This window comes from Trichosurus vulpecula, chromosome 1, assembly GCF_011100635.1.
Source record: "Trichosurus vulpecula isolate mTriVul1 chromosome 1, mTriVul1.pri, whole genome shotgun sequence".
Classification (NCBI taxonomy): domain Eukaryota; kingdom Metazoa; phylum Chordata; class Mammalia; order Diprotodontia; family Phalangeridae; genus Trichosurus; species Trichosurus vulpecula.
The window spans coordinates 130,379,270-130,405,522 of record NC_050573.1 but is presented as its reverse complement, the minus strand read 5'-3'; the positions used below and the strand labels follow the sequence as shown (position 1 = coordinate 130,405,522).

Below are 26,253 nucleotides of genomic sequence, written 5' to 3'. Positions count from 1 at the left end.
TTTTATTTTGAAATTGCTCTTTCTTCCTCATCTACTAGGAGAACAATACCCTCTTGACACTCACATTGTACTGTTTTCCACTGGGCAGGGAAGTGGAACACACTTTGTCCTGTCTCTATTCTCTTTTGGAGGCTGGTATAGTAGAAAGCATATGGACCCCTTAACTTCTCTTTGGGCAGAAAAGGGGAAAAGGTTACCCATGTCTAATGGGTAGAGGAAGCAACCAGCAGGCTTTCTCCATCCTATTCTGTTAAAAATTGGGGAGATTGTTGTATGTTCAGATCTCCTGGGTTTATGAGAGGTATCAGCTGTGAATCTATTTCTCTTCTGTTTTCAGAAATAATTGGGAGATTATATGTGTGTGCACATATAATTATTTTGTATGTGTGTACATATATATATATATATATATATATATATATATATATATATATATATAATTATTGATAAAGATTTTACTTTCATTATGAAGGAGCAATTTTTGGATAGCATTTTGTGTTTGCACTGAGTTAAGAGTTTACCCTGATGGTATGTGTACCTGGCTAGTCTCAACTTAAATAATGAGTTTTGAATGTATTGTAGTTCATGAGCCTTATAGTTCTTTTTTTTCTAGTTTAGTTTTTATTTTATAATCATAAACTTAACTCTGTTGTCTAGCCAGACTTGTGGAAGTAAAAAGGAAATGAAATCCAAAAGGAATTGCAGCAAGTGAAAGCACTAGGATTACAGGGTATAAGAGCAGATGGGCTTTGGGGGTGCTCTCTCCAGCTACAGAGGAATGGTTTGATGGTTAAGACAAAAAACAAAAGAAAAAATCTTATGAGAATTTTCCACAGTCAGCAATAGTGATCTTCTTGCTGGTCTTGCCATCCTGAGAACTGAAACACTCCATGGCATCCACAATGTTCATGCCTTCTTTCACTTGGCCGAAGACCACATGCTTGCCGTCCAACCAATCAGTCTTAGCAGTACAGATGTAAAACTGGGAGCCATTTGTGTTGGGTCCAACATTTGCAATGGGTAAGATGCCAGGACCAGTATGCTTCAGGATGAAGTTCTCATCAGCAAATTTCTCCCCATAGATGGACTTGCCACCAGTGCCATTATGGTGGAGACTTATGGTTCTTGTGAAATATACCCCTTTCAAGTAAAATTTTGTCTGTTTTATGTGGTTCAACTTCCAGGTCCTCTAAAGGCTGATATCTGGGACATGCTGAAAGCATTCTGTGCCCATCTCAATAGATCTATCAGCAAAAATTAATTAATCTGCCAATAAACCAATCATCGAGCTCTATAATATATGTTGTTGTTTGTCCTTCATTTTTAAAGAGGACCAATGACATCACTAGTGATATCTTGCCTCTCGTGAATTGGATTTAAGTGAGACAGAGTTTGCACAAAGTTGTCAGCCTCACTCTCTTTTCCTTAGTCATTGAAGTTCAGTGAAAGGTTAAAAGTCAAGACGACTGGTGATGGCACAGGATGCATTGTATGACCTTGGCATCTTCAATGTCTGACCAAGCTCTAAGTACTCCATAGGGTCTGCTTCAGCCTCCTTCATGGCCTTTGGAACAAATTGTTCTCATCCACCCAGTCCTCAGAGGGAAGTCCTCACATGCTTGTGATAGACATCCCCTAATTCATTAATGGGTTTGAGGCCTGTCAGTAATCCTCAAACTGGTTTAACCCATCTACTGAAATGTTTTACTTGGGTGTGGCTGCTACACTTGCTATAGCTTCTTGGAGCCACAGGTGAGAGTTGGGTGAAAGGTGGACACCAGCGGTGAATAAGCAGCCCTGAAAAGGGCTTGACAAGCCCTCACAACAGAGGTGCTTGTCCTCCCCGAGCAGCCCATATAGCCCATAAGGCATATTAATGTATTGCTGGTAGAGCTGTGAATTACTAGAGCAATTGTAGGAAGCAATTTAGAATGATGACAAAAAACTAATATACAGTGTGTATTCTCTAACCTAGCCATACATCTACTAGGATTATACTCCCAAAGATATCAAAAACATAAAGAAGAAAAGAACTTACAAGCACAAAAATATTTATAACAGTCCTTTTTATTGTAAAGTATTAGGAATGAAGAGATACCCATACATTGGAGAATAACTCATCAAAATATATTAAATGCAAAGGAATATTATTGAGCCATAAGAAATTATGAAAGGGATAATTTCAGAGAAATGAGAAGATGTGCATAAAGCCATGAAGGAGGAAAATAGAATGAAGAAAATATTTTATTTATTTTTTGGAAGTAATTGGTGTTAAGTGATTTGTCCAAGGTCATACAGCTAGTAAGTGTCTGCATCCAGATTTGAACTCAGGTCCTCCTGACTCCAGGGCTGGTGTTCTGTGCACTGTGTCACCTACCTGCCCCGGAAGAAAACATTTTACAAAATGATAATATCTATCTCATCATCAGCTCTGTCCTTCAGAAACTGACTGACCTACAAGGACTAGTCCCTGAAGGAGGAAATAGAAAAAATCTCAATCCTAATTTGAGAATTAATAATAGAAAAATAATCCTCTCAACGTGTTACACACATATACATAAATGTATATATATGTACATGTGTGTATGAATATATAAGTCTATGTGAGACAAAATAGGACATCGTATCACCAGTGCTTAGCGCAGGGCCTGGCTTATGGTAGCTGACTTATGAATCATTTTTGACTTGATTAGACTATAGTGTTTTGAACAAGAGGAGGAATCAGCTCACTGTACTTTGCACCAATCAGAAGACATCTGTGTTATTCTATAGAGAAGGGTATAAGCATATGTATAACACCTACAATGTGCCAGACCCTGTGCTAAGCATTTTTTAAAACGAATATCATCTCATTTGTTCTTCACAACAACCCTGAGAGGTAGATACTGTTAATATCCTAATTTAACAGTTGAGGAAACTAAGTCAAACAGAGGTTAAATAATTTCCCTGAGGTCACACAGCTAGTAAGTCACTAAGGTCAGATTTGAACTGCATTCTTTCTTACTCTGGAGCAAGTAGGTGGCACAGTGGATAGAGCAACAAGCCTGGAGTCAGGAAGATGTGAGTTCAAAACTGATCTCAGACACTTACTAGCTGTGTGACCCTGGGCAAGTCACATAATCCTTTTTGCCTCAGTTTCCTCATCTATAAAATGAGCTGGAGAAGGAAACAGCAAACCACTCCAGAATCTTTGCTAAGAAAGACCCTAATGGGATCAACAAAGAGACACAACTGAGCACCTTGTCCATTATGCCAACTAGTTTCCTCTGTATCTAGTTCTGTATATCACATTTGATATACTGATACGTTATGGGTATGTTAGTACAGGTATACTGACAAATCGGAAGACATTCAGAAGATAGAAACCAGAATGAGGAAATACAAACACATTTGAGAAAATGTGGTCTCAGTATTTTTAAAATAAAATTTAATGAATGTCAGAGACCAAGAATATGTAGATAATTAAGAAAAATGTATACTTGGCAAGGGGTGTGTTCTTTGTTCCTATTTTCACATGTAGACAATCACTGATTTTTCTTCCTCATGAAGAAGATCCAAGTAAATTGGATTTTTGGAACAAAAAAAGTCCTATTGAAAATCACCTTCTGCTATATAGACTTTTAAAAAATCTCTCAAGACTTTCTCCTGAATGCCAATACTCCCAATTTACAATTAGAGGAATACTTTTTCCCATGTTGCTTATTTATTTCTTCTGCATTTCATTAATAAAAGCATTAAAAGAAGATAAGCCACTCACCAACTCCCTGGGACATGTTAATAAATACTTTATTTTAAGCTATAAACATTGTCATTTATCATTTTTTCTCTTCTTCCAGGTACTTTTTGTTTGGTGAATACAGTTATTGTACAATCAAGTAAATCTTTTTTTTCAAAATATCAACTCTTAAACTAGGAATTATCACACTTGACACCCAAACAGATTTTATAGTATTCCCTTAAGTCATAAATTCCTGCATTTCTTTTTTTTTAAAGAAATACTTAGTTTGGAAGTATTTTTTCCTATTTTCACATGTTATATATTTATGATACTATAAATTATTATCATTTAGGATAATATTATTATGTGATTCTATAACTTAAGTGATTATCTATACTATGTGCTTTAAATGGATTTCTTTACAAATGAAGTATAAAACTGAAACAGTTATTTGGGTATTTCAGGGTTATAGCCTCCCAAAAACTTCTAACATGTCTAGATAATATAGGTAATTTTTAAGCATTATATTATCCTACAATTCAGCCACAATCTTAAAGTGGTAACAACTGTATTAGTGCCAGTCTTAATATTAAACCATGAAAAATGATAGCATTGGTAATAATAATGATCTATACTAGTTGAAAAATTAGTTGGCCACTTGCAATTCTTGTAAATTGATATTCATTAGTTCCAATACAAGATTTCATCCTCTTAATTTGATTCTTCTTTATATATATATATACACTCAGACTAGTCAGAACTAATTCAGTCAGAAAATTATCCTCTCAAAAAACAACCATTAAGTTTCATTTTAAATAAGTGTTGATTTTTCTTGAGGGGCATGGGAAATTTGATGGGACAAGAGGCATGTGGAATAATATAGTGTGGATCTGAAGCTAGGAGATCTGATTTAAAACCTACTTCACCCTCCTGCTAGCTCTATGATCATAGATCAGGGCTTAGCTTCCCATTGCCTCACTTTCTCAATGTACAAAATGGGCATAATGATATTTATTCTACCTGCTTTCAGATGATTGTTGGGAGAAACATGTACACAAAATGTAAATCACTCTAGAAATGAGTGATTTTTAGTTCTACGTCATGTACATACTAAATTTGAATGATTTCCGATTATTTTGTTATTTTAAAAAGATTAGATCAAAAAGTACCATGAGTTCATGGAACGAACCTTTATCTATTCATTTATCTATCAATCTATCTCTATCTATCTATCTATCTATCTGCCTGTCTGTCTGTCTGTCTGTCTTTTGGTCCACCTGTCTGTCTTTTTTTCTATCTAATTATCCTTCTCAGTCTATCCCTCTATGTTTGTCTGTAGTCTATCTTTGTTTATGTGTCTCTCAGTGCATCATTGAGTCCACCATAATTCTTAACAAGATAATAGGCATTTTAAAAATGTGTTGAATGAAAAAATGATTATAAGAAAGCTTTAGATCTGATTTGCACTAGTGCTATGTGTCTATTCTAGATGCTTCCCACATGGCATGTTCAACTTCATTACAAGGCTCAATGACCACTTGCCAAGTATGTTTTATGAAGTATTCTTTTTCAGGTACAGTCTAGACTAGATGATATCTGAGGTCTCTTCCAACTGAGGTTTTGTGATGATAAAAATCACAAAATCCCCTAAGAATTGCCTCAGAATCCCCTTAGTTCCAGCTTCCTCAAATATAAAATACAGTGAAACTGGGCTTCATTGTAAGGCACTTTGTCTTGTCAAAGAATGACTTGTAGGTATCATTTTTGTAACAAGAAAATGAATGTAATACTTGGAGCCAGTTTATGTTATAGCTATATGATACCTTGGATATCATTATTTTTTGGAAGTAACAGAAGTAGGATTGAAAAGAATCAAAAATCTTCTATATATATATATATATATATCTGTATAGCTCAACAAGCTTGGAAATGCTTGATGGATTTCATATTATTATTTTTTAAAACATTTCCATTAATTCAGTCAGACTACTCCATAGTTGTTTTCAAAATAACTAGTTATTTAACTGAATTTATTTTTCCCCCAAAACTGGTTTGATTTACACTATATCTCTGAAATTACTTTTTCTTCTCAGGCTATGGCTATGCAATATATATATATATATATATATATATATACACACACACACACACACATATATATATATATATATATATATATATATATATATATATATTAGCAAGGCTCAAGGCTTTTAAAATGCTGTGCCCTCATTTTAACAATACTTTTCTAGGAAAGGTTTCAGGTTGGTGGGAGTATGAATGACTCCCCTTCTTAGCCAGCAACTTTAGGGATATTAGAGCAAGTGGCCAATAAGATTCTACAGTGAATATTATGGCAGGCTGAATGTCACTGGGTGAAACAGATGAGGCCTTCTGAGAGAGGGGAAAGACAAAGAGAGAAGGAAGGAAGGAAAAAATAGAGAAAAAAATGGAAGAGAGGTATTTAATGAGGAGAAATGTCTAGTTCACCACAAATATCCAAATACATAAAAATAACTTCCTTAATTATGTAATCTTAACAGTAAGTCTGAAGATAAAAATATGCATTTTTTTTGCAAATAGTGTGTATTGCAATTAGATAACCTCTCCTAATACTGGCCTATCCCTGCCCTTCCCTCCCCCAAGTCCCACAAACACCTCCTAAGAACCCACTGTTGCTGAAAAGAGACCTTGAGTCTTTACCATGAAGTAGAAGAGGGGGAAATAATGGAGGGAACTTTTATCCAGCTGTTGTTTTGTCCACTTATAAAAAAAGTTGAGAGAGAAAAAAAGAGCAGCAACTAAGCCATTCCCATGCCCTTCAGCCAAAAAGAGCACCAGGTAGCCACACAGTTTCTGGAAGGACATCAGAAAGCTAAAAATAAGCAAATAAAAAAATGGATGAATCGATAAATAAAAATGTGTGATGTGATCTCTGACCTGATTACTGTAAAAGAAAATGAAAGTTCCCAAAAAGGGGTGAATGTATATCCAGTTTGATCTTCGATTATTTCTAGTCAAGATTTATCACTAGTCATCACATGTGACTCTTGCTAGATTCTCTCACCATGAAAGGGAGTATCACATAGCGAGAAAGCCTTGAAAACAAGAGAACTCCATTTGTATCCTTTCTCTGTCCCATAGCTAGGGGAAAGCTATGGACAAATCTCTTCATTTGTCTGAGCTTGATTCCATTTCCTTATCTCTAAAATGAGGAAAATAATGATTTATCAACTATGAGTACTTATTAAACTTCAAAAAACAAACACCCAAATCACGATATAAATGACAGATATCATTATCATAGCCAGTTCCTCAGCTCTTTCTGTGCATTTCAGGCAAAATTTCACTTTCTGCCTTCAAAGCTCTATGACACATTTGATGGCCAATTTTTTTTTAAAAATGGACAGGTTAGTCTTGAACTAATAAGATCCAATGTTGTTAAGAACAGAAAGTCACCTACTTAGGTTAATCATATGGACTATTCCTACTACAATTTCCGGAAACTATTTTTTTTTAATTTAATGGTAGATCAAAGTGAACATTATAAACAAAAAATATCAATGAGTGAAATATGTTTTGTTTTGTTTTTTTACCAAGGATAGATAAGCCAAAAGAGATATAATTGAAATGTACTGGGAGATAGTGGCATACAACCCAGTTCAATCATTTTGAAGATTTTGCTGAGGTTAGTCCAAAGCAAAATCAAAAAACCAAAGCAGTCACCAGTCAAATAAGTTGGGTTTTTTTTTTACTAAAATGAAGAAATATTTGCACAAAGTAACTGGAGAATTTTGTTTTAAAATCACAACTAACTTATGCAGATACAATTCCAGGAAACTATAATTTTTAAAACTACATAATTCAGAAATTGTTTCTGGATCCCTTTGATTTATGGAGTCACATAAAGAGACCATCACAAATCAAGCTAGCACATATTTCAAGCAGTCCTATTCTGCCACAGTTGCACAGATGTATTCAGAGCATGATAATCTTTTTTTGGTGGTGGTGGGGGGTGGTCTTTTCTCTCTGGCCAAATACAGTCAGAGATACTTATTTTGGACTCATCTTTTGTTGTGCTTTGGAAATAAAGAATGTCCCATGAATGAATCCTTTTTTTTTTCACAGAAAAGGGAAAAGCAAAACTCTTTTAGAACAGGATTGTGAACAACTAAAAAGTTTTGATTAGATGAAGTAGGGAAAATTTCAGGATAAATTTCTTCCTTGTGAGATTAGATGTAGGTATAAGGAAGGACTGAAGTTCTGTTATTTGAGTCATTTAAAATTCTGCCAAGAATGATAGAAAGTGCTATAGGGAGCAATCGTGCACTGCCAGAGAGATGGACTAGATGTTTTAATGCATTGTTTTTCCCTTCTCTCAATTCTATGATTCTATGAAGAATAGCCTATTACAGAGGCTTTAAAAAAAAACCAATGTTATTAATCCAATAAATGCAGTGACCAATTCAAATGAAGTGCATTTTAGAAAAAAAATAAGCTTTCAATCTATATTAAATTATTCAGATAATCCTGCATATAAGCAATTCAATCACAAATTCTACATAATTTGCTTTCCTGAATGAGAAATCAATATCTGTTACTGGAAACAGAGAACTTATTCACGTGATATATTAGGAGAATATTGCAGTAGTCACATCTGAACAGATTATTTTAAATTTGTAAATGACCTAAACAGAAGCAAATTATGAATTGCAAAAGATTCCTCAATTTGGATGGCATCAAAATACCTTCCCAGAAACTTTTCTTTTCTCAGGCCAAGCTTTAGAAGAATATGGCATTTGAGAGAATGGGATCCCCAAACCTCCTTTCTATAGCACATCAAAAATCCATGGTAGCTGATGATAATGCAGCTAATACTTCCACTGACAAGATCATAGACTAAAGCATTACTAGAATTCAATAAGGAGTGTTTGATATATGCAAAGACATAAAAAGTCATCACCCTCTTGTCACCTGGTATCAGGTCTTCCACATTTTCTTAGGTCAGTCCTCAGATGATAATAGTAGATAGTCTGTCACTGAGGCTATATTTTCTAGCATTTGCAAACTAAATTAATTTTGGAAACATATTCATCTGCTATTCTGAGCATTGAATAGTTTAAGAATTTAATTTTTCCTTTTGGAAATTTATTTTTTGAGCTCTTTCCTTTTGGCTCTCACATGTCTCTACTTACCTTTCCCAGAATCCCTCTCTACAATGAAATGTGATCTCTCTTTTTTTCTGGTAAATCAATTTTTTTTCCACTTCAAGGAAAATATGGAAATTTGGGCTGCATCACTAATTTCTTGTTCAGTTTCAGTAATACCAAACACTTATTTGATTAAAAAATCTTGGCTTGATGCCAGATCATTATGTTGACAACTTATGGAGTGTTTTAATACAGATTTAGGAACATTCAAAATATTAGAGTGTGGGACAGGGAAAGGCAGCAACTTCCTTTTCTACCCTTTATGTTGTCAGAGAGAAAAACAAAAAAAAGAGGGACAAGTTGGGGCAGAGCCCCAATTCATAAGCCCTGTTGTTAGAAAAGAAGTGGGAGGGGGGTCCTCTCACTGAGGTGTGTGGTTTCTAATGCAGTTCTTGCTCTCTGTCTTCCCTAAATCAAAAGAACTAGAAATCAAGTGATGTTACTAAATCCCTAGTTACAGTCTTGAGCTATGGTTCATGCTTCTCTGAAAGACCCCAAAATATACAAAACCCAGGCAACATGAGAAATGGGTAGAAAGATTGCAGCAAAAAAAAAGCTCTATTGAAGGAAGATACTCATACAGTACAGGGGTAATGAGGAAGTATGGGCACCCTTAGGACAAACCTATAGAATTCTGGATTAAGCCAGGGACTCCATGTGGAGACAACAGGGTGGATTTTTATAAGATTGTAATCTGGGTCAAGCAAGTCCAAGTATGAGAGCCAAGGGAGCTGTGCCCTGGGTTGTAGGTCAAGGTTCAGGACTAGTGTTGTCTCATGCTAAGAAGAAAGTAAGGTGAAATTGGCAGCCAATTGGTTTTCAGACTCTCTGCTGGTGGTAAAAGGGGATTTAGGCCCTTGCTGGTGGTCTTATTCTGACCAGATAACCCAAGATTTTTAAAATCCACAGGAGTTTCTTCATTTAGTGACAGAAGATACTATACATCTCACATGGAACAAGAGCAAACTTAAAAAAAAAATGACTGGAGGTACTAACAAATGAATATAACTTTTTTTAAATCATTGAATGACTAGTAAATGAAACAAAAATAGTGAAACTCACTATAACTATTCATTTCAAATTAAATTAGAAGACTAGGCCCAGAAAAAGCAGAAGGAAGATTTATCAAGTGTTCAGCAAATTTAAGCAACAAAGTGAGAAAATCCACATAATTTGATTTGTGAAGTCCTTATTTATTAGTAAGAGACAGCAGAGAGAAGTAATTCATTTTGCAAGATACAAAATGAAAATAAGATATAGAAGAAATAAAGTTGCAATGGAAATTGATGGAATAGTTAATGAGGGAATTAAGATTCAAAAAGTCCTCTATAGGCAGGAATAATATAAAGAACAAAATAAAATTAAATTGCACAATTTTAAATGTAAATCTATATATTGGTTTAAACATTTAATAATACAAATAATGTGGAAACTCTTTATTATATGCTTTCCGGTGAGGTTACCAATCATTTATTAGTTGCCAATTCTTGTGGTCATTTCTTAGTCCTCCTTCTCTGTATCCTTTAACACTGTTGATCAAATCATCCTCCTCGGTACACTTTTCTTGCTGGATTTTCATGGCCTTGCTCTCTCCTGATTCTTCTCTCTATCTGACTATTCATCTTCCTTGTCCCATCCTTATGCATGAGTACTCACCAAACGTCTGTCCTTGGCCCTTTTCTAGTGTCTCTCTATTCTATTTCTATCAGTGATTTCATCAGCTGCCTTGCTACTACCTCTATGGAGATCACTCCAAGTTCTCTAGGACAAGTCTCTCTCCTCAACTGGCAAGTCCACATCACCAGTTGCCTATTAGAATTCTCCTATTGAAGTGGACTGTGGGCATTTCAAACTTAACACACCCAAAATGGAACTTAGTAAATTTTCCCCAAAGCCTTCCCCTTTCCTAACTTCTCCCTATAAAAGCATGAGTCAAAGTGCCTTTCAAACTGGCTGCACGTGCAAAGGTCGGGAATTAGTTAGACAAGTAATAGCGAGATTGACCTAGCCCCCCCCCAGGTTTAGATTATCCCTTCACCTTTTCCTTACTCATTCCTCTACATGCTAAAACATGAGCTACTTAGGACTTAAAGCCTGAGGAACCCTGAACTTCAGAGCTGTTTGGTAATCATAAGTCAAATAATCATTACCTGGCTTATAGTCTGGCTTTCAGAAACTTAAAATAGAGAAGTGTATGGAATGATCCCCATAGGACAGGTTCCAGTCTATGACAGAGAGACCCAACTCCCTGGACCATGAAGATGAAACCAAATTAAACACTCAATTTAAGAGGTTTAGCCAGCTAGGAGAACCCAGTTCTTTGTTTTAAAGAACTTGGTGCCTGAGGTTGAGAATCTCCTGCTATAGCAATGAGTGGATTCAGGAACAAAAACATTTTGCTTTTTACCCAAATGAGAAAACCAATGTTTTGTAAAAGAACTGGAGCAAGGCGGCAAGGAGGAAACCAATGGGCTTCAAATTAAGAAAGTATCTTCTCTGCAAATTATATTTTCAAGGAATTAAATGACTTGCTCAAAGTCTCAAAAGCAGGATTTAAACTCAGGTCTTCCTGTCATAATGGTAATCTTTAATATTCACTATATCATACTGTCTTGCTAGTTAGACATTACAAGAAGGCATATTTCAAGTCAACATAAAGAAGAATTTTCTAACAAAGTAAATTGTTAATAAATCAATTGGTCTGCCTTGAAAGAAAATTATTTCCCCATAATTAAAAGTGTCCAAGCAGAGGCTGAATAATCTCCTCTAAAATATATAATTGAAAGGATTTCAGAATTAATGGGAGGTTAACCTAGATGACCTCTAAAATCCATGTCAGTAATCAGATTCCATAACTCTCCATCATCGCCCAGGGTATGAACTAAAGTGGAAGAAAACAAAACTTCCATTTCTTACACACTTATCTGAAGGAAGTCTAGTTGACTTCTAAAATCCTGACTATCAGAATCTCTCATTTTATATAATGTGGAAAAGATAGAATATATGTCAAGTGTTGTGAATTATTTTTAAACTGTAGTTCAAGAACAAGATCAAAGTTGATAACTGAATAGAAGTACAAGACAGAAGATTAGGGGAATATCCTATAGGCTGCCATCACAAAAGAGGAGTGATTTCCATACAAGTGCACATATTCTTGCCATTCTCAAATAAATGATTTGAAAATTTTGAAGATCTTTGATCTTCCTGTTGTCTACGAGAAAGTACAGCAAAAAAGCTTTATTGAAGGGGATACTCACAGTTCAGGGAAGTAAGGAAGATTTTCAGAATGCAGAAAAAAGAAAAGAGTACCTCAAGGATTTCTAAGCATTAGTTTTTTGTTTTTTTTTCTGGACCCAGTACAAACATTTACCATGTTTCCCCAGGTAGTCATGAAGCTAGCATTTTGGTGTTAGCTTTAAGTACTTTTCATAGCAATTAAAGGTGTGCAAAGAGATTTATATATGTTAGCTCATTTGATCCTTAGAAGAGACATGTGAGAGAGATGCTTTTATTATCCCCATTTTGCAGATGAAGAAACTGAGGCAAAGAGAAGTTAAGTGACTTGAACAGGAGTATGCAGATGGTAAACATAAAAGGCAGAATTTTAACTTGTCTTCCTGACTCCAAGTCCCTCACTCTATAAACTTCACCACCTAATATAAAATTGAGAGATATCATCCATCCTGCACCATCTCACCCCATACATATGAACTCATAGATTGTAAAATGAAAGTTACATTAATATTTTTATTCACTTTGAATATATAGTTTTACTAGTTTTAAACTTTCGATATTACTTTTGTTAATTTGGGGCCCAAACATCTATTTTGATCACAAATTTCATGCATGGAAATTTCCTCCTTTGATGAAGATAGGTAACTCATCTATACTTTATAGTCTTAGAGAATCACCTCTTGCAGGTTAAGTGTCTTGCCCAGAGTTAAACAGCTAGTACGTTTCAGAGGCAAGATTTGAATCCAGTTCCTTTCTCCTAGGTCAGCCCTTCTTCTACCATGCTTCATGGTAGGTGTTTAATATATTCCTGTTGGATTGAATGAATCAACGAAAAGCATTTATTAAGTGCTGTTACTACCAATTTTTTCCAGTTGATGATAAATCGTTGTTCTATTTGATGAAAATGACTGCATTTTCTTTTCAATGGCTTCATTCACTTGAGTTGCTTCTTTATATATTAAAATTCAACAGATTTTTATGAGGAATAGTTTCACAGCTGACTGATTCCCCCATTCTATTACTACCCATTTTTTCAGTAAATTTGGGGTTTCAGTTCATTGTACCTCATACAGGAGTTTGTGTGCTCAAGTCCACTGACCTTCTGGTGACTTCACCAGCAGGAAACTACCCTCCAGCAGCAAATATAGAATAGTAGGGCTTCACAAAATGACATTGATCTTCCACAAGTACAAGTGACATAATAACTATGGTATCAGTGATTGTATCCCTATGCTAGAAGAGGTCACAGACTACTGACGTCATAAGATAATATGAAACAGATCACCTACAACTTCACAGTGATCAAAGATTTCAGAGGAAAGCTAACTAGCATCCTACAGCCTAATATTCTAAAAGGGAGGTCACCACAAGATAGATGGGGGAAGGCTTTCAAGGATGAAATGATTGCAGTAAGAACACAAATTATGAGGTCAAAAAAGAAGTATCTCTGATGTGACTTCATAGCTTGGATTTTTAAAACATATGTATAGGATATGAGAGTCATTGTACCTATAGGAAAGAATCTACATAAGGACTCAAAAGCTGTGAGCTCAAGTCCTGACTTTGACACAGTGATTCTGAACAAGTTAGTTAAATACTAACTTTTAACCTTTCACTAATCTGGTAACTAAGACTACAATTTTCAGAGAACATGCTAACCTACATTGGTAGGGGTAGTTTGCTTACCTCAGAGTTCCCTTTACTAATAGAATTATGGAAATAGGCTCTATCCTTATGTATAAGACAATAGTAATACCAAGTAACTGAGGACAAATGCAAAAGAGCATCAACATCCAGTAAAAATACTGTCAGAAAGACTAAGAATGAAAGCAACAAAAAGCCTTCCCCTGCTACATTGATGGTGAAGGAAGAATGAGGAAGTAATAGGGACACTTTTAGGGCAGATAACAGATGAGAGAGAAAGAGACAGACAGAGACAGAAACAGAGAGAAAAGCAGAGCTATTCAACTCTGATTATTTCCCCACTAAGGATGGGAATTCCCAGATCAAAAAGGATAGAATAAAACGGCTAATGAAGAATTGCAATGCATAATATGTAGCAAAATAGAAAGAGAGAGCACTTCATTGTTTTCTGAATATGAGTTACCATGGCTATCCCAGGAAAAATGAAAAAAAACACATCAATGTTATCATTAACCATTATTGTTTGTCTTTGAAAATTGTAGAGAATAAAAGAGGAGCTGTAACACCTACTCTGACCTAGGCAGTGGACAAGAATCTTACATTCTCCTGGAGGATGCATTTCAAATGGATCTAGTAGCTTAATGATGTGTGTCTTGATACCATCGACACAGAATGACTCCCTCTTGCCTGCCCAACCTTTGGAAATTTTGTTCATGTTCTCCCATGAATTTCCTTCATGATTTAGAGAATTTCTGTTGACATTGTAAGCAAATTGACTGTGCTCATGAGCTGTCCATCTGTGAACCCTTGCTCTTGCCATGTAACCAATCTATCTTCTGTTTCACTTACACATTTCTTGGCTGACATCTTTTATGCCACTTTTCCTTTTTAATTATTTGTTTATAGTGTGTTGTAACCTGCACCTGCCCATCATAATTCTTTCTGTTGCCCAATTGATGATCTTCAATTTCAGTTCTTAAGAGACTGTAATATTTTCTGAGAAATAATTCATTTGGAGCCCTACTCTATTCCAATCAGTATTATTCAATTTAATATGATTTCATAGGGGTAGTGATTATATTATGCCCCAGAGCTGTGAGCTGCAGATTGCAAATTCACTTTTTTGATCATAGGAAGCTAACTAGAACCATCCCCACTTGTTTTTCTTTGTTATAATGACTAAACCTAGTGTGGTGGCGGTGACTCAATGATATGGTGTAACAACAATCCTGCTTGCAGCTGCTGTGGAGGTGTAAAGCCAATAACACCAGCACATGGGGGGCTGCTAGCACAGATTCTTTTATTTGCTTTTCTAAGGAAAGCAACTTTAAGGAGTTTACAATCTTGCTTTAATTAAACATACATATATCATTCACTTAGTTCAGGAGGAAAAGTCAGCATCCTGAACTTCAGAGCAAATACAAATAATTACAAACAGAGCAAATAGCACAAATCAAAAGACAGGCTTTTGTCTGACCATAGCTATACATACATAGTTACCAGAGAGAGAAGCACCAACATCTGTGTTTTCAAAGCTAGGGGACTCCTTAACGGCTACCCAGAGTCTCATCTGGCCAAATCACAGGAACACTCCTTCAATGGGTGAGCCCCCAAGCAAAATGCTAACCTCACAGTATATATATACTTCTTCAGGGTCAGAGGCAGTCACAACCATATCACTCAAACCCATGTGACCTAGGCCTTTCTGTGCCTTAAGTAGGTCATCAAAGATTTCCGATTCAATCAAAGACTCTTGATTGAAACAAAGGCAAGACTCAAAGGCACTTGATTGCCTTAGTGCTGAGAAGCACTCCAAAACAAAAAACTGCAAAAAGACCCACCCTGCTTGCCATTACAAATAGAAAGTCCCCCAATTTATTTTTGTACCTCCAGACCATTTTCATTTGTCCAACATGAGCAGGTGACCATCTTATGACCACTTAGTCGTTGGAGATGCCCCATGCTTCACCCAATCCAAGAACCTTCCACTGACATGCTGTTTCTAGCTAATACATCATTTTTTGGCCCACAAAGCAAGATCTACTAACCAACGGAATTTTGTACTTTGTGTGATCTCTTTAGAATGTTCAGTTATCAAATCTGGCATCAAACTCTATAAAAATAAGGCCTTTGAAGAAAGGGGCATCTCAGATCAGGAGGAAGATCTGAGGTCCACTTCATTAGAGAGGACCATGGACCCTTTAATAAACTGTCATTGACTCAGAGCTCTGCCTCAGTCTTTTTTATTGTTGGTTGGACAATTTTAATCCCCACCATTTCATGATTTACTATAGAACCACACTGGAGGAATTCTATTAATAAATGATGAGCCTTTGTTTTGGGGAGAAGCTTAAGGTCAATTGAAGAAATCTGCAGTTTACCAAATTCACTGTACTCCTCTCCTCTGCTCAATTCCTGGCCAAGTCATTCACTGTCTATCCAAGATATACAAATGCATACATATGCTGAGGGATGAACTTTATAGATTCTCTCTTCAAATTTATTTGAAGCATTCTCCATTCATTTTTTTCTGTTTGGACAGTTGGCCAAATTCTTTTGAATGATTGTAGGTATAATTTAGGAGACTGAAATATTTCTAGATTTTTGTAATTTTCACAGCTTATCAAAAAACAGAAGACTTTGCTCTCTATAGGTAATCATGCCTTGATCTGTACTCTGTATGGGATCTCCTCCTTGATAGTGGCAAGCATCACTGTTGAACATGTTCCCCTGCTTTATTCCTAACTTAATACAATTGCTCAGATAATCTTCAAACAAGGTTTTCCTTGTTCCCATATATTTTAAGGAACATTGTGACATGTTCATGGGAGACAATTTGTGGAGTAAAAGTCTTTAAAGCACTATTTTGTTTTAGTCAAGTCCAAGAGTATTTACTAAGCACTTACTAGATATCAGGCACTGTGTTAAGTGCTGGGGAAAGAAAGGCAAAAGCAATCCCTGTCCTCAAAGGTCCTAATTCTGAGGATAAAAGACATAAAAAATTAAGTACATACAAGATATTTACAAAGTAGATGGAAATTCATCTTAAAGGACTAGGAGTTGGTAGGACTGGAAAAGGCCTCCTACAAAGATGAGACATTCTGAGTATTGAAGGAAGCTAGGGAAACTACAAATTGGAGTGAAGAGGGAGCACAGTGGGAGCTTATAGTCTCTAGAACTTCATCAATTGTGACAAAAGATAAGATCTATGGTGAAAAGTCACTTATGAAAGTCTGTTTGTTCTCTTCTGATGTCATCATCAAGGATGTCCAAGAAGAGTGTGGTAATAAAATTTTATATACAGGAGAAGGTAGGCCTATGAGTTTGTAAATGATGTTCTCTTAGATAAAAAAATTTTAGCAGTGTTAGGCTAGAGATATTTTCCATGCTTTTGATGTCTTCATTTCAGTGAAAGAGTGGGAAATTATGCATATAAAAATAAATATAATGCACAATAATAAATTATAAGTATGGATATAATTGGAGTACAAATTAAATACTATGAGAGGAATGGCGACATGAGATCGGTGAAGTACAGTGAGAAAAGTATTGAATTTGTATTCAGCACATTTGAGTTCTCAACTCAACTCTGCTGTTTACTAAATATAACCTTAGGTGAGTCCATTAATCTCCCCAGTCCTCAGTTTCCTCTTCCATAAATAGATAACTTCCAGGATCCTTTTACTTTCTAAGTCTATGGTCATAAGACTTTCTTCCATGTAGTAAAATTGCTCATATGACTGCCTGGAGAAGGAAAGATCCAGGGGCTGGTACCCTTCCTAAAGACAGTATAATATACCCCAAAAAGGACATTAATATTGGAAGTCTACCCTAGGTTTAAATTCAGGTGCAGATTGTTAGGTTCAATGATCCTTAAAATATCCAGTTTGGTTACTTATAGTACTTTTAACAGATTTTTATTGACATCTTTTGCTTTAACATTGCTTAGATTTCCCCTGTATCCCTCCTCTTCCCTCTCCCAGAGAGCCATGGCTGATAGCCATAATTCAAGAATCTGTCCTGAGCCATCTTCTTTTCTATTTTACCATTTTTTTTGGTGTTCTCATCTGCTCTAATGATTTTAATTAGCATCTTTAGGCAGATAAGTTGCAGGTCTATTTATCCAACTCTAACCTCTCTTGTGATCTTCATTTTCACATCTCTGACTGCCTAGTCAATATATCAAACTGAATGTCCCATCTTAAACTCTATATATCCAAAACTGAACTTATTGCTCCCCCCCCCACCAAACACTCCCTTTGTCCAAACTTCCCTATTACCACTATCCCCATTCTATAGATGATGAAACTAAGGCCCAGAGAGATTAGGAGACTTGCCCAGGATAAAAGAGCTACTAAGGGGCAGAGCTGGTCTTTGAAATCAGGTTATCTTCCTCCAAAGCTAGTAATGGATGTATATAGACTCAAACACACCAATAGGTTGAAAACAAGGATGCTATTGAGTTTAGGTAGTCATTGGGTCTGAGTACCTGCAGACAAAGCTGTAATCAAGAACTCAGAAATAGTTCTCATCTTGAACTTTTGATGGAACATTGATTAATGAAGGCTCTCAAGTGTCTCCTGATAGTTTTAACTAGAAAATGAGTATTTTTATTAATCCCATTACTAATCATTTCATCGTAATACCAAAGCATAATCTGGGGCTCAGGTCAAAGGCCTCTTTGAAATTCTCTCCCCTACTTGAGAAAAATCTTTGAAGGGTATTAAATTGGTAGCCAGTGCATGACTTAGCCTTGGGGGACTATATTTGCCTTTTGCAGCAGGGGACTCCTAGTATTCAACAAGGATATTTGCTTATTTGAGGACAAGGAAATTAAGAGTAAATCAAGATCTAAGACAAGTCTTTGACCTTCAGTGTCAAAGTCCATTGCCCTATTTACTCGGAGCCCCAGAGAAACACACACAGTATGCCAACCCTACATTAGCACTAACATTGTAATAACATAAGAGGCAGGTAGGTGGTGCAGTGGATAAAGCACTAGCCCTAGAATCAATAATACCTCAGATCAAATCCAGCCTTAGACACTTACTAGCTGTCTTACCCTGGACAAGTCATTTAACCTCTCTTTTTCTCAGTTTCCTCATTGGTAAAGTATGAAGATTAATATCTTCTACTTCCCAGGGTTGTTGTAAGGAGCAAATGAGGGAATAATTGTAAAACACTCAGTGCAATCCCTGAAACACAATATTATATAAATCTTAGTTGTTATTATTATTTATTATTATTATATTTGGCCTTGGGAAAGTTACATCCCTAACTGCATGAATGGTGTGAATTAGGGGAGTTAACATACTAGGAGTCCCCTGCATTAATGAAGACACAGACTGAGACCCAAAGCAATAGAGAAATATTCTGTTCAAGAAGAAAAATTTTGGTAAGCTAAATTGACTAGTTTGAGGACTCTTGGTGGTTTTGAGCGATTTCTCATGAAAAAGTCTGGGTTTTCCTTTGATTCAAATGTCCACTTACAGAGTTACTTAGCAATCAAAACCTTTTTACCTTTACCAAATTCTCTTTGCAACTCCTTCTCCCATTAGAATCCTCTGAAGCAAAATGAGGCCTTTTTTTGGCAGGACCATTTACTAAGTCCAGAAAGGTCCAAGATTTTGGAAAGCTGAATTATCCCCAATGAAAGTTGATTTGTATCCCCATAGGATATAATTTACTTTCAATGTTTCAGCTCTGGTCAAATTAGGTAGTAGACCCTGAATCAACTTTTCTAGAGAAATGTTTTCATCACTTTGGTTTCAGGGATATTTAAAGGCTAGTATGACCCTATTGTTGGGAGACAAGGAGTACCCCAATGTTTTGGCCCTCTCTGTTATGGTGTCATGGAGTAAATAGATTCACGTGTATATGGATTCACAATGTGATTTACGATGCAAAAAAAAAATCATGGGATAGCAAAAGATTTATAAAAATGTTTTATTTCACCTACAATGAGAAACGAACCAGCAACCTGTTACTATTTCAAAATACATTGAAGACTGACAGACAGCAGTTTCCTGAGAAACTGTAATTATCCTGATTGTTTTGCAATGACTTCTGGACTGAGATCAGTTGAATAAATTGATGTTTCTAATAGAGTTCTGCTTTTTCATTCCTTTTGTCTTGTAAAGTATCAATGTACTTCCTAGAATTTTCATGCCTAGTAAGATTTATTTGTAACACTCCCTTGAATTTAGTGGTGGTGTGTGTTTTGTTTTGTTTTTAAGCATGCTTTTCCATCAGAATGATTTCCTATTATTTGGCTCCTGAAAAGTAGGAGGAGTATAGATACAGTAAATCCCCAATTAATCAGAAACAAGCTCCCCACTATCGGGCAGTAAATATTTGACACACTGTTATACTGGCCTGTGTAAGTCCCAGGTATCACAGCAGCAGCCCATACATTCCACTAAAATTAAGGGACCAGGAAAAACCCTCAGAAAGGCCTTTAGAAGGATTCTGAAGGAGTGATGGGCACATTAATCAGGAACACTTCAAAGGCATTTTTATTCATCATTACAGTGAAGCATCTGCCAAATAACCAAAGCACACATAAAAGTCTACATCAGAAAATAGTTAAAGGCCACTGGAGGTGAGTTGTTTACTGGAGAGGGATGTAGGGCAACTATAATTGGAAGGTTGAAAATGTTATTGAATGAGAAGGATTAAACCAGTTAAAAATTATATTCATGAGATGGAGAGACAACATAGCATAATGGATAGAGAATCTAGGCCCTCTATTCCACTTACTGTCCATATCCCTACCATGTTGATCTGACTTCATTTCCCAACCCCTGTGAAATCTTGGTCTCTTCCTATCCTCTCAGGCTTATTTGCTCTGATGGGTGACATTCTGCCTTGTCTTACCCAGGTCTCCTGGGACTCAGGACTTATAGCTCAGCTCCCAGCCATCTCTATGCCATAGTGCTTTCAACATACACACATTCCTTTTCTTTTAAAAAGAATTTTCATTTTTTTTATTTGTGTATTTTAAACATTCTTTTCTTTTAAAATCTTGAGTTCGAAATTCTCTCCCTCCTTTCCATCCCTCCTCCACCCACTGAAAAGGTAAATAAAATAATATCAATTATTTGTGCATGTGAAATCATGCAAAATATATTTCCATATTAGCCATATCACAAAAAAGCAAAAAAAAAAAATAAAGCAAGAAAATTATACTTCAATTTGAACTGAGATTTCATCACTTCTCTCTCTGGAAGTAGATACCTGTGATGTCAATCAGTGATTAAAGATCTTTCCCTGCCCATTCAATTGACCTCAGGTTAGGCCAGTTAAGGGAAACTTGATTAGAAGTTTGTTTGTATGCAGGCCTACACCCTTTACTTACTAAGTGTTAAGCCCCAAGCCTACACTCTTGCTGATTGGGCATGAAGCCCTTGGGCCCTAAAAAGAGTATGCGTGTGCACGTGTGCGCATGTGTGTGTGTATATGTATATATAAACATACCCAGAAGGTAGCCATAATAAGGTCAGAATTCAGCCCAAGGAGAAGTAAGAAGTCTGAGATGACAGAGCTGCACAGAGAGTGCAGAGCGGAGAGTGGAAACCAGGGTGCTGTGGACACCAGAGAACTGAGAGGGGGAGAGAATGCAGGCAAGCAGACAGTTGGGATTCTGAGTGTTTATGGGGAGGCCCTAGCAGGGGGGAAGGTTATAGGATGACATGGTTCCTTGCTGCAATATTGTGTTATAATCTCATTGTTACATTGAGGTGAATTTACTGGTTTTGGAATACAATTATTGCTATATCGAATTGGCATTATTGGTTCTGGGATTTGATCCTCTGGTGTCCAAATAAATGCTATACTTCCCCTGCCTTCTACCTAGAGAATCTCTTATACTTTGCAATTCCAAACTATACAGGCATGTTAATGGTCATCCTCGAGGTCATGAATCTTACCGTACTGATACAATAGCACTTTTTCATCATGAGTCTTTGGAATTGTCTCAGATTGTTGTATTGATAAGAGTACCCAAGTCTTTTACAGTTGATCATTACAATATTGCTGTAACTATGCACAATGATGTCCTGGTTCTTCTCACTTCACTTTGCATTAATTCATGTAAATCTTGCCATGTTGTTTTTCTGAAAGCACTCCCCTGTATATTTCTTATAGCACAATAGTACTCCATCACAATCACATGCTACAATTTGTTCAATCATTCCCCAATTGATCAAAAATTCCCCATCAATTCTTTGTCACCACAAAAAAGAGCTGCTATGAATATTTTCTGTACATGTATATCTTTTTCCTTTTTCTTTGATCTTTTTGGGCTATAGACCTAGTAGTGGTATTGCTGGATCAATGCAAATGCATAGTTTTATAGCCCTTTAGATACAGTTCCAAATTGTTCTCTACAATGGTCAGACCAGTTCACAACTTCACCAACAATTTATTAGTGTACCTTTTTCTTTTCCTCATTCCCTTTAGGATTTGTCATTTCTGATAGGCATGAGGTGGTGCTTCAAAGTTGTTTTAATTTACATTTCTCCAATAGTGATTTAGAACATTTTTATGACTATAAATAACTTTAATTTCTTTTTCTGAAAACTCCCTGTTTATATCTTTTGACCATTTATTCACTGGGTAGTGGCTCATATTTTTATAAATTTGACTCAGTTCCCTATATATTTGTGGTAAAAGGCTTTATCAGAGAAACTTGCTGCAAATTTCTTTATTAAAATATATTTTCCCTGATTATGTCTTTAAATTGGGTTTATTTTACTTTGATAATAATAATATAAGTATAATGGATTCTGCTTCAACCCTATATTTTAACTCTGTGTATGTCTTTATTGTTCAAGTGTGTCCCTTGTAAACAACATATTATTGGATATTGTTTCTAATCCATTTTGCTATCTGCTTCTGTTTTTTGAGTGAGATCATCCCATTCACATTCACAGTCATTTATGATTACTATTTTTGTATTTTCTTCCATTCTATTCCTTTCTGGTTATCTTTCTCTCTCTTTTTATCCTGTCCCTCCTCAAAAGGCTGTTTTGCTTCTGACTACTGCCTCTCTTAATCCACTGTCTCTTTCATTATCCTCCCTTCCTTATCTCTTATCTCTTACCTACCCCTTTTAACCACTCCTTATTGTGTTGTTTTGCCCATTAGAATATAAACTATTTGAGGATGGAGACCATATCACTTGCATGTATTTATATCTCCAGAGTTTAACATATTGCTTGGTACACAGTAAACATTTAATAATTCTCTATTAATTTCTCTGTCATTTATCTATTTTTCTTTCTCATTGTATATCATTGTATTGTATAATTATCATTGTATGATAGAGAGCTGGCCTCAGAGTCAGGAAGAAAGAGGATCAAGTCTGACCTCTGGCACATACCAGATGTGTGTCCCTGAGCAAATCACTGAACTTGTCAGTGACCCAGGCAATTTTCTAAGACTATAAGGTGCAAAAAAAAATGTCTGCATTGGTAGACGTATATTGATAGATAATAATTCTCTATACTGATGAACTTGGCAGTTAGATAAGTGCACTGGAAAATAAATTCGTTGAAGTCAGCCTGTACTAATGTCTGCTTTATGTATCCACATACAGTCTACCTTGTTAAGGCAGAGGGACTCTAATGATACCAAATATTTTAGAACAGTGAGTTAACTAGAATTGGGTTGGTTTGTTTTTTGACAATCTACTTTTAAGAGAAAAAAGGAAACTACAGGAAAACAAAATAGAAGTGAGATTTAGATTTAAAAAATAGTCAGAAGTTAATGTCTGGTTTCCATGCAATGGAATCTCTTCTCTTTACTCTTTCACATCTGTATCTAGTAGGGTCTTAATGGGGGTTCTATGAACTTAAACATATGTGTGTATGTATGTATAGATATGGATATATACCTACACACATATATACATACATCTAGATACATATACATGTACATATGACACACATGTGCATATATAATTGTATTTCAATATAACTGCTTTCTTTTATCATCCTATGTATTTTATTTTATACATTTTAAAACATTATTCAGAGATAAAGTCCAGAAGTTTTACCAGATTGATCAAGGGATCCATGACACAAACAAGGTTACCCTTGAATGCAGAAGCAGTTATTTGACATGTTTCCTAAATATTTTTTTCCAAAATAGTTAGCTGACTGTTTTTTTTTTCCTTTTGGGTTTGATGTAATATCAGATTTCTATGGAACCTCAGAGACTATCTTGCTACACACAGTCATTCAGCTTCTGCTTGGTCCTCCAAAGAAGGGGAACGCATGGCCTTTTGAGTTCATACATTCCACTTTGAAATTACTCTGATTCTTGGGAAAATTTTGTTTTTATTAATCCTGCCTCTGTGGAAATTTCATCCACTGCTCTTCTTTCTGTTCTCTGAGATCAAGCAGAACAAGTTTAATCTTCCCACACCCTACCTCTCCCTGCCCCCACTCCACTTCGCCCTGCTCCTGACAGGCCTTCACATACTTGAAGACACATCATGCCACTAAGATTCCTCTTATTCTCTTGGATCCTGAAAAAATCTCACCAATCCATCCTTCAGTCACCAGCGATGCCTGCCCTTTCTTCACTGGTAGGTACCTTCTAGGGGATCTCTACTTTGGAAATGGTTCCTAGGTCATCTATGATTTATTCCCCTCCTTGCTATACTTTTGACTCTACAGACTTTCCCACCTTCCCTCAGAAATACTTCAACCCTCCTTCTCTTTTTCTATTCCCTTTTATGTGTTGTCTTCTTTTATCAGCTTCTTGAGGGCAGGGACTATTTTGATTTCTATTCTCAACATTTAACAAAGTACCAGGCACATAGTAAATGTATTTATTAAGTGCTTATTGCCTGGTTTCCTTCCACACTACCACCTAGGACACTAACTTGTGTCCCTTTTGCCACAGTCTTAGTAGCAGTCAATAAATCCCTCCTAAATTGTCAACTGATGACTAAACTATTGATGCTAAAATATTAGCTGGTAACTGGGGTGTTTGTGGAAGTATTAATACCCTCCTCCCTGGGTATTTATATTTAAATACAATGTACCAACAATGTAGGAACAAACCTTAAAGATATTAATGACTAAAATGTTATTAATGGTTCATTTACTGATGAGAGGAGTGATATTTTGGGTGGATAGGGAATCTGGTCCAAAATATACTTCAAATCATGTCTCATGACAACATTCTGTTACAGGAGAAATATCTTCTCTCTCAGTCATTGTGGTACGTAACTGCTGCCAAAATATATTTACCACAACCCAGAAATTCTAGAGGCAAAAACCTAGGTTTTATTATTGTGCTCAATCATAGATCCAGACCTCAGAGATAACTTGAAACACCATTAGGATTCTCTTAAGCCCTCTTATAGGCAAAATTAGGTCAGACTGACAGAGAAAGAATTCTTTTACATATTGCAATCTTGTATATCCCACCTGGGCCATAAAAGTTAGGGAAGGTAGATTCAAAATCCCATACTTCCTTTAATGTTACAAAAGTTAAACAAACTTAGTTAAAATGGAATAATAGTCTCTTAAATCCCCTAACAAAACAAACCTTTTGGAACAAACTCTATAGGTAAATGAATTTAGGTTACAGATTAAACTACATTTATAGGGTTCATTATAGGCTGATCAAGGAGGAAGATTTGCATGCCACCAAGGCATTAGGAACAGTTGAGATTCTTCCTCTTTTTACCTAGGGAATGTTTAAAAGTTTAAGGAAATTGTCACATACTGTAGGGATGAATTTTGGTCAACTCAATAACCTCTCAACTAGGAGAACTGGCCCTGACCATCCCTTAAAGCTTTTATTCCATGAAAAATTCCATACTTTCTGCATTGCAGTAAATATGTTTTGGCACCATTTACCTATCACATGAACTCAAGTGACATTGATATTTATAGATGACAGACTTTTAGTTAACCAAAACTTTCAGGAGAGTGACCCTAGGTCCTGAACAATAAAAGGAAATAAGAAATTCCCATAACAATTCTTACAATACTATATAATGAACATGACATTCAAAATGATGACCTTCATGCATTTCAAGATTCTACATAAAAAAAATCAGTTACCATCACTACATACTACTTAATAAGTCAAGGAAATTTGTTCATACATTTTAAGTTTCTCAATAAATGGTTGAGGGGGAAAAGGGATTTCTGGTTAAACTTGAGTTGATTAGAAAATTCAATTAACCATCCCCTGAGGATTCTAGCTAATCAAACTTTTACTGTTTTAGCACTATAATTTCTCAGACATTTACATATTTTAAAAATGTATTATTTAAATAGGAGTACTACTATTAGTAATTTTCATTTCACTTTTTTCATGACTATCCATTATATAGAGATAAGAGCAAGGTTAATTCCTGTTACATTTTCCTCTGATATCTACTGTATAGGTGTTGCTATTAGGTCTTTCCTTCAGTATCTGTCC

At 35.8% G+C, this 26,253-nt stretch overlaps 1 protein-coding gene across 1 annotated transcript in view; it reads right to left on the bottom strand.

Annotated features, from left to right (window-relative positions):
* Positions 1–817: 817 nt before the first annotated feature.
* Positions 818–26,253, bottom strand: part of LOC118834624 (peptidyl-prolyl cis-trans isomerase A-like) — a 49,479-nt gene continuing 24,043 nt past the window's right edge. The window contains exon 2 of the mRNA XM_036742072.1: positions 818–1,140. Coding sequence (XP_036597967.1) covers positions 818–1,140 — 323 coding nt within the window. The remainder of the gene's footprint in view (positions 1,141–26,253) is intronic.